The sequence below is a fragment of the Megalopta genalis genome, chromosome 15 (assembly GCF_051020955.1).
Source record: "Megalopta genalis isolate 19385.01 chromosome 15, iyMegGena1_principal, whole genome shotgun sequence".
NCBI lineage: Eukaryota > Metazoa > Arthropoda > Insecta > Hymenoptera > Halictidae > Megalopta > Megalopta genalis.
Genome location: NC_135027.1, coordinates 3,716,421 through 3,730,616, shown reverse-complemented (window position 1 = coordinate 3,730,616; position 14,196 = coordinate 3,716,421). Strand labels below are relative to the sequence as shown.

At 38.1% G+C, this 14,196-nt stretch overlaps 2 protein-coding genes and 1 long non-coding RNA gene across 3 annotated transcripts; all 3 read right to left on the bottom strand.

Moving 5' to 3' along the window:
• Nucleotides 1-29: 29 nt before the first annotated feature.
• On the bottom strand, nt 30-1,169 carry NHP2 (NHP2 ribonucleoprotein). The gene is made up of 3 exons (XM_033485726.2): nt 900-1,169; nt 539-611; nt 30-459 (listed from the first exon to the last, which is right to left on the bottom strand). The coding sequence occupies exons 1-3, from the start codon at nt 1,066-1,068 to the stop codon at nt 228-230; spliced, it is 474 nt and encodes a 157-aa protein (XP_033341617.1). The 5' UTR covers nt 1,069-1,169; the 3' UTR covers nt 30-227.
• A 720-nt stretch (nt 1,170-1,889) lies between these two features.
• On the bottom strand, nt 1,890-13,833 carry LOC117229303 (uncharacterized). The gene is made up of 17 exons (XM_076526537.1): nt 13,441-13,833; nt 12,594-12,685; nt 12,340-12,516; nt 12,127-12,266; nt 11,863-12,041; nt 11,658-11,788; nt 11,427-11,558; nt 11,119-11,352; nt 10,937-11,045; nt 10,793-10,868; nt 10,532-10,720; nt 10,125-10,280; nt 9,915-10,048; nt 9,507-9,839; nt 7,731-9,432; nt 6,935-7,660; nt 1,890-3,839 (listed from the first exon to the last, which is right to left on the bottom strand). The coding sequence occupies exons 1-17, from the start codon at nt 13,798-13,800 to the stop codon at nt 3,622-3,624; spliced, it is 5,088 nt and encodes a 1,695-aa protein (XP_076382652.1). The 5' UTR covers nt 13,801-13,833; the 3' UTR covers nt 1,890-3,621.
• Nucleotides 4,453-6,442, bottom strand: LOC143260583 (uncharacterized). Its single transcript, XR_013034864.1, has 2 exons — nt 6,307-6,442; nt 4,453-4,734 (listed from the first exon to the last, which is right to left on the bottom strand). It is a non-coding gene; the product is annotated as an uncharacterized LOC143260583 (long non-coding RNA).
• Nucleotides 13,834-14,196: the final 363 nt, after the last annotated feature.

The window sequence follows — 14,196 nt, the reverse complement described above, 5'->3', positions numbered from 1 at the left end:
TTTTCTCTTTAAATTCACACAACAAAAGATTATTTTTTGTTTTATATATTTTTTTATTCTTTTGCTTACATTAACCTTACAAATGTAAAGAATTGTACATAAAATTTATCGCTTTGGATAAAATATTAACTAATTTCTGATAATACTTATTGCTGAAAATGGTGAGGAAATATTTATTTTTTAACGAGTACATCTACTGTATTTACAGGTTGGTTGAAAATATGTAATTACAGTGGAATCGGTAATGTTTTCATTGTATTTTTGATTTCCTGGTATAAGTCTTTATAGTCTGGATGCTCTTTAATTAATACCATGAGACTACCTCTTTTCACACCCATTGCATTACCAATATCTTGTTTCGATGGCGTATAACAATATGGAATGTCTCGGTCCTCACATACAATTGGTAAGTGGCACATAATTTCTATGGGAAACACATCACCCGCAAAGACAACTAACCTACCAAATACAATATTTCTTGGGTAAATATTACTCTAAATACTACAACTACTACTTTATCATAAATAAATTAAGTTACCCAGTTTCTCCTTTACGAAGATGCTTCTGTACGTCCTTCAAACCATTTCGAAGATAGGTTTTCTGTTTTGAAGCTGAAATAATTAGATTAGAAACTATAAGTATTATAAATGAATTATTAACACTAAACCTACCGAGGTCAAAATGACCATTTTCCCATTTTGCAATTCTGAAAACTTTAAAAACTTTTTCATGGAAAATGTTTAAATGCATTACATTATTGAAGCAATTTTTTAATAGGAACTTTACAAAATCTAAATAAATTCGATTTTCTCACTTTTATGAAGCAATGCAGACTAGTTAATATTACTGCTTAAGTGATTTAGTGTTAAAGTAGTCTTAATTATACAAAAAGCACGTACCTTTCTTTACACATTTGTAGATCTTTTTTGCCAGTTTCTTTGGTGCCATAGGATAAGCAATGGAATTTACATATTTCAATTTTTCTTCATAAGTTTCTGCATTGCTCGGAGCATTATCATTATCTTTCATACTCTCGTCTACTTCCATTTTAATTTGTGATTGATCCATTTTATAAGGAAATAACAAGTATTCTATAAATCAGAACCTTATCTTGTTTCCACAACGTGCTTTCATGTACTGTGTAGTCTGTATTGATCCGTGCGACCTAGACCCTACACCGGAAACTTACTTTAAAAAAAAAAAAAATTGTACAAATTTAAATGAAATATTTTCTTTGTAGGTATTAGATAATTTAAAAAACTCTTCTCAGTTTATATTGTATACCAATAATTGTTAGCTGGAGTTTTTTAAATTCATATTGATTATTTTTATCAATAACCCTATCTCGTAGGAGAAAACTCATTGCGCCATCTACGGAAAAGTGCTCAAGATGACATAGTAGCGTCACCTGGAAGATAATCAGAGTTATCATTTGTAGGTAATTCTAACGAACAGTTTCAGCGTTTTACCACTACGTGTATTGACGCTAGTTGTTTATTTTGCTTTAATTATCATAAACTGTTTTTATACAATAAATCGTAATCATGCGTAAAATTATTAGAAGTATTTTGGAACAAAAAATTTTAACTTTTAGCTTCTGATTATCAAGCTATATACTGGCTACAATATACAAAATTTAAATAGCATAAGAAATCAGAGCCGAACTCTGGCGCCTGGTTATCAGGAATACATATGTGAGATGGAGTTTTTATAACATACAAGCATACATCATTGCATTTTAAAAAACCTATAGAATCATTCTCTTTAAAATGATGAATAATACAATACATTTTTTCGTTCATTCGCGAATTTCGGACTTTTATGGAAATTGATAGCGTAAATAAAATTGCAAAGAACGGCAGTGGAGGCAAGGAAGTACAATAGATGAATTCGGTAAAAATGCATATTTGCTTTTATTGAAAAAAAAGAGAGAAAGTGTCTCCGTGTACGTGTGTCAGTGGTGTTGTGTATCGGACAAAAGTCGATCCATGAAATGATCTTTGAAACCCCCTAGATCGCGATCGTAGTCGACACGACGCCGATACATCAGTGGTGGGGTTTCGCTTAATTACCGATACTATCCTTGATTAAGTATCGCGAAGTAGTTCGAGGAAACGTCGTGGTGTGACGCGATGTCACGATTCCGCGATCTTCCTCGCGATCAAATCGAAGGCCGATTAAAACAAATCAGCCTATCGACAGGAGAATTCGTTCCTACTATATTTATAGATATACATATACATACATACACTTTTCTGTTCTTTTTTTATTTATAATATAATATATATATATATATATACCTACGGCTCGTCTGTATCTCGAGAACAAACGCGTCACCCCACCCGTCGTACATTGTACCCAAGGTGTCTTGTTTTTTTAATTTGTCTCTCCGCAAAGGAAGAATTTCTATTAATTGTTACACGCTCGTCTACTATATTAAAAATATGAAGTCGACTAGGCGCCGACACGACAACGACACGACGACAAATTACGACGTTCGTCTCCCTCGTTGACGATTTTTACGAACGTCGTACACCGCAGCGGCTGCCTGCTGATCTTCGTCGATTATTCCATTTTCCTTTCTTTTCGCAAACGATCATCGTAATTAGCACAGGAGCCACCGCGACAAAATCGTCGAGAACCGGAAACGGACCACGTTCCCAGTCGATTGCGTGTTCATTCGCATCGGCCGTGGCAGTATTACATTTATCGTTTGACGGTGGTTGGCTCGATGCAAAAATAACAGAATTTTCTTATTACCACCAGAGATTCCGAGTATTATCACAATTATCGCATGTCTTATCCGCTTTATATTCTTGGAAAATTTACGGGACACGCGTGTATGTAATACGCTTCGAGGGGTCAGGCTGTTGGCATAACGAATCTTTCAATGAGACTTTGTCGAGCGACAATGTTTTACCAATAATTAATTTTGCAGGTGGTAAATTTTTATTATCCAGTAATAAATAGAGATCTTGCTTAAAAAATGGCATAGCAATTTTGGCAGTTGTATACCTTATCAATTATTTTACATCTTTGCTCACGTGGAAGATAATTAACATTTTAGCAGCACACAATTTTGTAAAGGTTATAACATTTTTGCATTTACAAATTGAGAATATTAAAATGAGTCATCAACTATAGACTTTAAAATAACGTAGGTCTATATCAACAGCTGCCAACTTGTTAAGTGACCTTCCATTCGCCTGGAACTTCTGTCTAGATACAAATTTCGGCTATTTGCAATAGCATACATTTAATATCAACCACCTGCGTACACATCTACATAATTGGTAGTAGTATTTATCGCTCTACAAATGGCAACCAGAGATTCCCTGTTAGCCATGGGGATCCTCGCATAGCGGATTCCCCAAATTAGCCTATTCACCACCACGCGGAGTCAAGGGGATTGCTCAGGGTAACGCTCATTAATGCTCAAAAATAAAACCGCCAGACAATTCCGATTAAAATCATGTATTATTGTCTGTCCGTAGAAAAAGCGTACTTTTCAGGAGGTTTTAAGCTCAGGCGGCCCCTCACAATGGAAACTCCCATTAATTCCGCACCGAGCCAACACCGCACGCGAACTTGAGGGCCTCTAGAGTCATTATCGCTGTGAAATTAATTAGCGGCGATGACGGCGGCAGCCGCCGCGGACGACGACGACGACGACGACGATTTCTTCTTCAGCACGATGTCCTTGATGTTTAGGTTGACCTTCTCCTTGCGCGGGGGTGGCACCGATTGCAGGCAAAACCTCTTGAATGCCTCCAATTCGCGTTCAGCGTCGTCCATCTCCCCATCCTCGAGGTCTATATCTTTGGGCGTGAATACGCTCTCTGGAAAAGACACGCTCTGAATACTAGAAGTTGATGACGCCTAGTGGAGGTAGAGGGTTGGGGGGGGGGGGGGGAGACAGGGGACAGAATTAAAGTTTGCTGTGCAGATAGTCGAGTATCGTTGTTTTCTTATTTCTCTCTTTGGTTGAACCGGATATTGCTTAAGTATGGGTACACGAAGATGGAAAAATTGAGAAAAAGAATCTACAGTGTTCGTGGGGTCCCTCAAACCAGCCTCCTATAATTTTTTAAACAGAAAGAAATGTTTTTAGCTGTAGTTTAATAAACGATTTAATAGATCATATACTAGACTGTGGTTCTAGTCTCCTCTATTGTTTTAAAAGTTTCTTTCTGCACCTAAAATTATGGGATTCAGTCAGGTGACCTGTCTGAAGAAAGGGTAATGAATTACCCTACAAAAAAGGGTAATGAATCGTGGGTGTTGAATAAAACATAAAAGAACGAGTGTATACGTGTACGAGAAAGAAAGAGAGAAGGGGAGAGAATGAAAAGATATAAAGAGAAAGATAACACTTGACTTGATCTATCCATACGCATGCAGCATTTTGGATGGCATCAATGACCGACAGGGAAAAAGAGAGTATAATAGAAATGTAGGGCAAAATAATAAATCTCTTTTATTGAAACACGTCATCAGTTGATTAAAAAAATATATGATCTCGTCATTATTGCCTAGACTTTTTGGTCGGTTCTGGTATCACAATAAAATGTATCAGATAGCAGACAAGTTGGCTGTGTCAACTAACTTGAGCAAAGCGTGGCTCTCTTGAGTGACCGACGTATCTTTTCTTTATCTGTCCTTTCTCTTTCCACAGTCGACTATGTGTGTGCGACAACAGATTTACTGAATCGGTCGATCGATGTCTATATAGATCTAGAATCAGAGGGCTCTAATTGTCATGCTTTTGCTGAGAATTCCGCGTGCTTACGACCATCATTGTCTTTCTAGAAGGGACTGCCACCCCTGACAGAGAGGGTTCGACCAAGGTTATGTGGTTGATCGCGGAAAAAATGATTTACACTCGTGCAAATAAACAGACAATAATATACTATGTATAGACGATTTCCAGGAACACTTAAAACGATAGTCAACATCTTTTTAAATACATTTTTCAAAGTACTTCTTGATAAATAAAAAATCTAGCAAGAAAATAATAAATTATGTGAATAAAATAAGTAAAATATTATAAAAATATTTAAATTATTCATGCTATATATAAATATTGTCAATTGATGTAAGTAAATATGGCATAGGCCTAAACTGTTCGATCGAGTACTTTTTGCCATGGGTAGCAGAATAGATAATCAGAAGAAGGGACAGACAATTGAGAGGTCCCTAAATATAGAGAGGCTACAAGCTATCCTAGGTCCAAGTTTAAAAAGTATCCAGGATGTAACACGACAAATGGGTCGATCTTCAAGAACGTCGCAGTGAAAAATTCATGGGAAAAGTTCACGTATTCATATGCCTGATTTGACCATGATAAACGATACTAATCAATAGTAGTATTACATTCGAGATGCAAGCTGGTACTTCTTAGTACCTTCTACGAAGATACATAGATGAGGTAATTCTGTAAAACGAGGAAGACTGGATCTGTCATTGATTGCATTCACTTTTCGTCATCGTTTTTTCAGTAATCCACCCTTGAAATCTGGCATACTTGTGGCGTTACACACTGTACAAAAGTAATCCTAACCAGTGTCAAAGTAGATGTACTCTACACTTCAGAATTAACAAAATATTTCTAGTAAAAATTCATAAAACCAATATTGACAATTTTTAAACCAACAAATCAAGTCTTATACATTTATATAAAAGGGATAGAATATTATTTTCAACTCTAACAATGATAAACAAATTTAAAATTGAATTTTTCACATGCTTCCTTAGTGGAGCCATTTTTAATACTTACCAAGTTAGAATCACTATTTATTAGATGTAATTATGGACTATCATTTACTAGAAATTTTTGTCAAGATTAAAGAACACCTCTACAAAGCGACACTTGTTTAAGATCACATGGCGCATATACAGAGCACCTCTGAACTGATATAAGCCAAAAAGTAGTGACTTTACATAAAAAGATAAGTGGAAAATTTAGAATAAAATTTTGTATTGTTCTTTCGTGCTCTGAAAAATGTAACTGGCCTGATAAAAGATTTTTTAATATTTTTATTAACTGTAACCATAAATATATCTTCAACTAGATAAAGTTTATTCAGAAATGATATATAGTACCCAAAGATATTACCCTATATTTTCGACTTCTCTTTTTCGTGCAAAATCAATCCTGAAGGTACAGCATCAGGTCAGAGATACCTTGTACGTGAAAGTTAAGGCTACAGATTGCATTCGACAGAAAAATCACCTGGATCATCCAACAAAACAAGTCGTCGGCACGCGCGAACATCGAAAAGAAAATAAAGAAAAGATAGTGCTCACTGGCCAGAGTATCTTCCGGACCCATCCCCTGAGAAATTCGTGGCGGCCAATTCGAGGAGATCCCGACTGTGTATCATCCGGTATTTGAATAAATCTTTTGACCTAGCCTCGTCCTAACGCGGTACATTGTCCACTCCTGACGAAACGAAACGAAAGAAAAACCGTCGTCAGTACGATCCAGCCTACACGCTCGTGTGTCCGGAGACTCAATACTGGCTGTGTTGTCAATTAATGGACTCTGTGTGTCTTCAACAAACAAGTCAATTCAAGTAACTCTAGTACCAGGGGTTAGGAATGCTGCCCCCTGGGTGTACACTTGTATATCTGAATCATTCCACGCTAAGTCATGCCAGAGATTCGATTCTAAATGGCACAATGATTTAGCATTAATTATCATTGTGGCAGGTTTAAACTATCATCCTCCCGATGACTTAAACTAACCCTAGTGCATTTCCTCATACTTCATTTTGAATAAAATCTCTGATGTCCTTCTCAAAGCACAACTGACTTAATGTGGAATGACCCATCTAGGTGTGCGTGTGTGTGTTTCTGACAGTGTCTGTTAAGGAAAACAAAAAATGAAAGAAGCAAATTTACATGTTAAACTCTGATTATTGTTGTTTCTCACCAACGAGGTTCCAGTCATCGCCGCATTGCCTCGTGCCGGTTCCGCGTTTTTTCTTTTTCTTGCTCTTCCCGTTACTTGACGCCGCTATCGACGCATTTATGGCTTCCCGGACCGCCGTTTTCGCGCTCTGTACATCCTTTATGCTCGTCTCTGTTCTCACCTTCGTCAGAGTCACGCTGGTTCCCTTCAGATTGATCCCGTTCTCTGGTATCGGCTGACCGTTGGTCACTTTACTGATCTGGATGTTAGCCAGATCGCTGAGGGTTGTGCAGTCTGGGGTCAGCCTACTTCTCAGTTCGGCCAGACTAGACGGGATAATACCGTTAGTATGTTTCAGGTTTGGACCATCGGTCGATGTCCTGGACGACAGATCACCCTTCACTATGTAATCAGGTTTTGGAGGAGACGTGAGCCCTGCGTTGATCGCCTGTTGCAGCGCTGGACTCCTAATGGTCACCATGCCGTTTTCAGACACTTTTATGATAGCTGCTTGCTGAGTCGGTGGGACTTTCATCGGACCAAATGCTGGGTTCCTTATGGTCACCATATTCGTGTTAGGGTTGTGCAGTATTCTGGCTGGTTCATCGGTATGCTCGTTGACAAAAGAATCGTTGTTCTGCGCTATTGTTTGATTATTGCTGTTGGCGGAGTTAGCTGCATTTTTGTTCTTCTTTTTCTTTTTTTTCCCTGTAGTGCTTACACTTTGCTGTGTCTCCTTAGATACCTCTGTGAAAATAGAATGAAATGGAAAAAATGTTTATGCTGTTAGGTTACAATCTATAAAGTCTGTACTCACCTTTTTCTGTAGGCTTGGGGAGAAGGTCTTGTTTCAGTTTCCCGGTATCAACTACGATCACGTTACCACCTGCCTGAGGGCTCGAGTAACTGGACTGAACGCTACTCATTGGAGCCGCGATTATGGTAGTCTGTTTAGGAGGATTCACAGGTTTGGGCAACGGAGCTGACTTTATCGGCAATGGCTTGGCAGGAGCATCCACCTTCGTTATCGTAATGCCAGGCGGTAATTTCAAGTTTTCTATGTTGATCATCGAATTCGCACTGATGTCCTTGAACTGGCTACTCAAAGGCGAGTTAACTCGTTCCGTGGAAGCAGGTTGAATCTCTGAGCGCTGCTTCATTGTGGCCTGCGAGGGTATCTTACACTGTATCTTCTGATTATCATTTTTCATTTGCTTACATGCTGCATTACTACTAGCATTTTTATTGTTCTTATTGGAATTCAATTGGCTGCCTTTGTCTTGCTCTTGACCTTTCGATTTCTTATTGTTTTCATTACTGAGATTCGAGGACTTCTGGGAGACTGGCGTCTGGGGTGGAGTGTTTATTTTATTCTGTTTCTTATTAGGCACATTTTGCTGTTGATTTTTATTCTTGTTCACTGTATTCTGCTGCAAAACATTCTCTTTGTTTTCAGTGTTCTTTTTATCCTTCTTTGACTTTTTTGTCTCTGTTATACTTTGCTGTTGCACCTTCTTCTCGTCCTTCCCTTTAGTCTTGTCGCTGTTTCCTTGCTTAACGTTCTTGTTATCACCAATTTTATTTTGCGACTGTTGTTTCGAGTTATTTGTTTGTTGAGTCTTATTCCCCTGTTGCAACGAGTTGTTATTACTGTTAGTACTGTTATTGTTGTTATTATTGGCTTTGGTTTTCTTCTTTTTCCCACTGATGTTCTGGTTCTGTTCGTTCTCCAACTTGGGAAGGGAGACCTCCTTGGTCTGGCCGTTCACCAGGGTGAACAATACCTTGTCCTCGGCTGGCGTTTGACCTTTCAATGTGATCGTGACCGTTGGTTCCGCGCTGTTCGACTCCATGACCCTTTTTATAGTGACCATCTGAGGCTGACTCTCGGCCTGAACCGGTTTCTTCACCTCTTTCGCCTTCGTCTCTTCCAGTTTCTTCAACTCTTTCTTCTGTTTCTTTCTCTCTTTTTTCGTCAATTTCTTCTCGTTCAAGTCCATCGCCAGTGACTTCTCTGTAATGTTCTGGTTACTTTTCACATTCGTACCGTTGGTACTTGTCAACACCTTGTTATTCTTATTAATAATTTCGGCTTTGTCAGGTTTGCCGGTCGTCTTGTTTGTCTGGCCAGCGGCCACAGTCTTCTCCGCTTTATTCGAATTAATACTTTTGTTCTTCGCATTCGTATTCACAGGTGAAACCTTCGTTTTGCTATTTATACTAATGGTACTACTACTACTACTGCTGCTACAGCTACTGCTACTAGTGTTGCTACTATTGCTACAAACTTCCTGCTTGTCTTTCTTTTTATTACTTAATTGCTTTACACTCGGCAACGCTACTGGCGGTGACGTGGGTAAAATAGATACTTCGGGAAGATTACACTGAGGTAATAATCTCTGAGGAACGGGTTTCTGTGGATCTACTACTGTGATCGTCACTTCTGGCGTTTTTTTCTGTAATTCTATCAGTTTTTGTCTTTCTGCCTCTTGCCTATCTCTTTTTAATTTTTCTTCTACCTATTACAGAAGAAAAATGAAATTAAAACAATGTTAGAAACGCGCAGAGAAATTTAGAATTTGGGTCAACAAACCTTCCTCTGCTTTTGTCTGGCCTTCTTCTCCGCTTTTTTATTATTATCCTTTTTCCCATTCTGATTACCTTCGATGAACTCCAACAATTCTTCCAAGTCCCTCTGATCCCTTTGATCCTGTTGAACTGTTAGGGCAGCGGAAACTGGAGTATTAGACCTTGGTGCTGTGTTAGCCACTGCCTTCGTTTCCGGATTTGTATTGGTCGACGATTCCGAGGAACTTTTTGAGGGACTACACGTAGCTTTACATTTTTTAGCTTTCTTCTTGGTCAACAACTGTCGTAACCTTTCCCTCATTTCATTGTAATTCCTACTAACCGGCGCTACAGAAGGCTGCAAAGCAAAGATTATTGTAAATATAATTATATTGAAGATAGATCCAAAAGTTAACTGGAACATTGCACTTACAACTCCGTGTCCGAATACTTCACAGTAACAACAGTCACAATGTCTACTCGAGTCTCTTTGTGCTGAACTACTGGTCGAACACGAGTCCTCCTGACTGCTTCCGGAATCGGAACAATCACCGTCCCCGGAACTCACTGAAAACGAAATATATGATACAATAAATTATAGTTATGGAATCGGTATAAATAGAAACGTCGAATGTGTACTAACAGTCATTACACGACACTCTTTTGATGTGCTCAACGTTGGCCTGTTTGTGACATGCATGCGACGAATGAGCGTTGTGTGTGTGAGATCTGTGAGGGGGAGTTGTGTTTTTAACCAGGTCCGGAAGAGGTCCGTGCGTGTGTGGAGGATGAGTTGTACCTGTTTGTAAAAAATCATACATGAACTTTTACAAGGTCAATGTGCACTTTAATCTGCAAGTTCACAGTAATTTGAACTTTGAAAAAAATTGTCTAACTCCATAAAGAATATTTTTTTATGTTTATGAAAAGTAACGCTTTCAAATAAAATAGATTTTTTCCAAGAATCATCATTGTTGTACTCTCACAAAACGTTCAAGCTATTTAAATGGACCAATTGATCGAAATCAAATGGAATAATTTACAACTTACACCTACCCTGATGTGTTGGATGATTGTGAGCGGTGTTCGGCGTCTGCGTAGTAGAATGCCTCGTCTGTGTTTGAGCAGACTGCGTAGAACCAGATTTGACGGCAGGTTTACTTGGCTCTGAATTTATCTTTACGGTTGTAGGAGACACAGGTTTCGGATGGTTATTCGGTACAGCGGTTTCAGGTACAGCTAATAGCGTTATTAGAATTTATAATAATGATATAAACAAAATTTCTATTTAATTATTGAAAGATACTTTACCTAAAAAACCATTAATGAGTTGTGAAAATGGATTTTCTATTGGCAATCCTATACTTTCTGTGTCGCTTTTATTCATCTGTAAATTAATTTAGTTAATTAATTCGGGAAACAGAGTAATGTTAAGGCGATATAAATCCTTCTTACAATAGGTGACACTGGAGATCCTGTACACGAATGAAATTCACAACACTTCCCATCCTTTGTGTTGTCTTCTAAGCACCCTCCTTCGTTATAAGTTCCTTCTTTATAAGCTCTTGAATATATTTAATTGTTCATAAACTGATTCAAATTATACTTTACAGTAAAAGATAGCAGGACTGTCTTACCCGTTCGCATAAATAGCCGTAGATATCGCATCCACCGTTTCTGCCACTTTATAAAGTTGGTCTTTATTCCAATCATGTAAGAGAATTTGAACCATCTCGGCAGTCGATGGTATATTCAGCGAATCTAGACTGAAGTCCGGAGTTGGACTTATTGGCCTACTATCCATTTCAGAGATAGTAACTTTCCCCTGCGTTGCGAGCGTTGACAATTGACCATCCACTTCTTGTAATTCACTGTAACAAATATAATACTGTAGCACTAATCTAATAACTTAGAAAAGTTTATTTCCTATTGTATGATAACATACTTCCCACTATCGAGCGATTTGTTGGACATACGTTCCTCCATAAATTTCCTAGTTACCGAAAATACTTCCCAAGTATTCCATATTTGTCTAAGGCTGGTCATTTGAACTGCTTGTTCTGCACTGAAATGTGTGCTGTTTATGAAACTCTGATCATACATTTATTCCCTTGCACCGAGGCCACCGAATACACCTGCTTACATCAAACATAAAATAATCTCTAAAACTGCTTACTTGTATTTGTCCATCCATGGTTTAGTGTCTGGCCACAGATCCCTAATTTTTATCATTTTATCGTCAAACGCTAAATATCGATGTACAAGACCTTCGTACTTCGAGCCTTTCAAAGGCAAAAGTTTCCTTAACTGCAGAAACGAAGGAAAATTTTATTCCTGACGTAATTTTCGAACAGATATTTATATAGTGTTCATATATTTACCTGTCCGATAAAAGGAGACAGATTATTCTGTAACATCGGGTCATCGTATACATAGATCTGATATAACTTTTTAATGAAACAGTCCCATGTGAGCTTGCACAAATAACCCTTCAAAGGCTTTACTAATTCAGATATTTGAGATGCTGTTGATATCAATGCATCATAATCATCTAAGAGACCTGCACATATAATACATATGTGTAAGGTACATACAGTGGTTAAGAAAAGGTTTTGTAATATTAAAGAAAATAGCATTCAAACTACCTGTAAGAAAAGTTTCTGCTAAATTATTTACACTACGATCACGTTGAATAGCTATCAATCGAACTTTTACTTCTACAACAAATTCTCGCGCCTGACTCACTAGCCTCGAAGATAACTGTGAGGGATCCCAATTGCACAGTCTGAAAGGAACAAACAATTAATTCGTTGGCTTTGTAGGGACTTTGTGAGTGAGAAATCATTCTTTAAACTTACTGTAGAACAATCTCATGCATATTCTCCATAGAAAGTGCATTTTGCTGCAACTGCAAGCTTCCTGGATTATGAGATGCTTCCAGGGCAGCATTGAAAGAAGCACGCATGTATTGTTGCAATTCTGTCCATAAATTTTGGAATTTCATGAACTTTTGCAATTCTTCCCTACAGAGATCTCTGCAATAAAAATGAATTGTATTATAATTTTTTATTTCTCAATGCAATGTGGATCATTTCAAAACAGTGATAGTTACCTTCTTACTTTATATGTATCTCTTTGTACATATCCAGGATCTCTTGCACCTTTTATGAAAGCATTTACTGCATTCATGTCTATTGCCATATTCTGAAAGAAGAACAATCTATAACAATTAATGTTATACCACTCTTATGATGTGTTAGTAATTCTTGAAAATGTTCCATTTAAAACTGATGTAAGATAAAAACAATTTGGATATCAAATCTATGCAATGCTACAAAGCAAGTATATTATTCAGCCCATAAATCGACTAGAATTTTCATTTACATCAGCTCAGATCATTATGCTATAATTATAATGACCAAAAACAAATAAACAAATAATTTATATGTAAAACATAAAAGTGTAAAAACAAATTGTAAACTAACAAACACTACTTTACTTTACTGTTGTACATATGTATAAGATCTATACTTTACACTTACTTTACTCAATGATACAGTGCTTAATGTTAGTTTACAATTGGAGTAACTAAGATCATTTTTTGTAAACATTTTTCGTACAATACAGTTCACATTATTCGTCGTCAAAAGAAGCATTAAACATCATACTGACAAGGTAATAATAAAAAAAACGACTGATCTGTTGACTTCGAATAGTTACGCGTGATCTTGAAGTTATGGGGACGAGTTAACTCGTCATGCGCGCTGGAGAAAAATTTCTCGACGACGAGTTAACTCGTAGTCCTCTGGTTAACAGGTTAAGATACACAAAAGACGAAGACTTAGCGTGTAGAATATTAATGTACCAGACCCATCGTTCTTCCTTGAAAGAAATATCGATGGTTTATGATCGATGGCTTACGGAGGGGATGCAATTACATTCGGCGATAGAAAACGTACCGCGTCAGGAACCAAGTCCGCGACGACGGGCGACCTGACAGCGTCGCTGTCGTAATCGACAGCCAGATCTACTTCCTGCCGCGTTTGATCGTCGTCTACAACGGTGCGGGTATCGCAAGGTACATCGTCTGCGTGTTTCTTAGCGAGAACGTCACCCATCGCTACTACGTTGCTTTCTCTCGTCCTATTGCATTGACCGTCTTCACCGTCGCTGCCGCTCATTCTATCACCGCGTGGTGCAACTGGTACACCAAGTGGATCGTTCGCGAGCACTCGAACCGGGCCACACGGCAATCGATACGGTTTTCCACGGGTTTTACTTGGAACCGCGTAAACACCTAAACCACATTCAATCAACATTCGCTCAATATGGCGTCTCGCGTGCTCGTCCTGTGGTTCGCCGCTCAGGCACTAGGCGACGCATTCACGCGATTGCGCACTCGGTTGTGCACAATGGATAGAAATGAAAAGAGTCAGATCTGGGAAAACTGCGACATCTAAAAAGTATTGTATCGCGATATAATCTTGTATATCTTTCGAAAGAATTAGCTTGAATATGAAGTTACAATTGTTATCCTGAACGCGCATGCAACTAGAATATTGTGTGCCTCAATAGCCTGATAACGCGCACTTGTCATAGTCTTCTTCTCTTGTCAAATAGATTGTCAAGAGTAAATGTTTCTTAATAACTCCTATGCCATCCTTTGAAGAACATTTTACTGTATGTAAGTACGAAAGCAAAATTGGTTAGTTTGC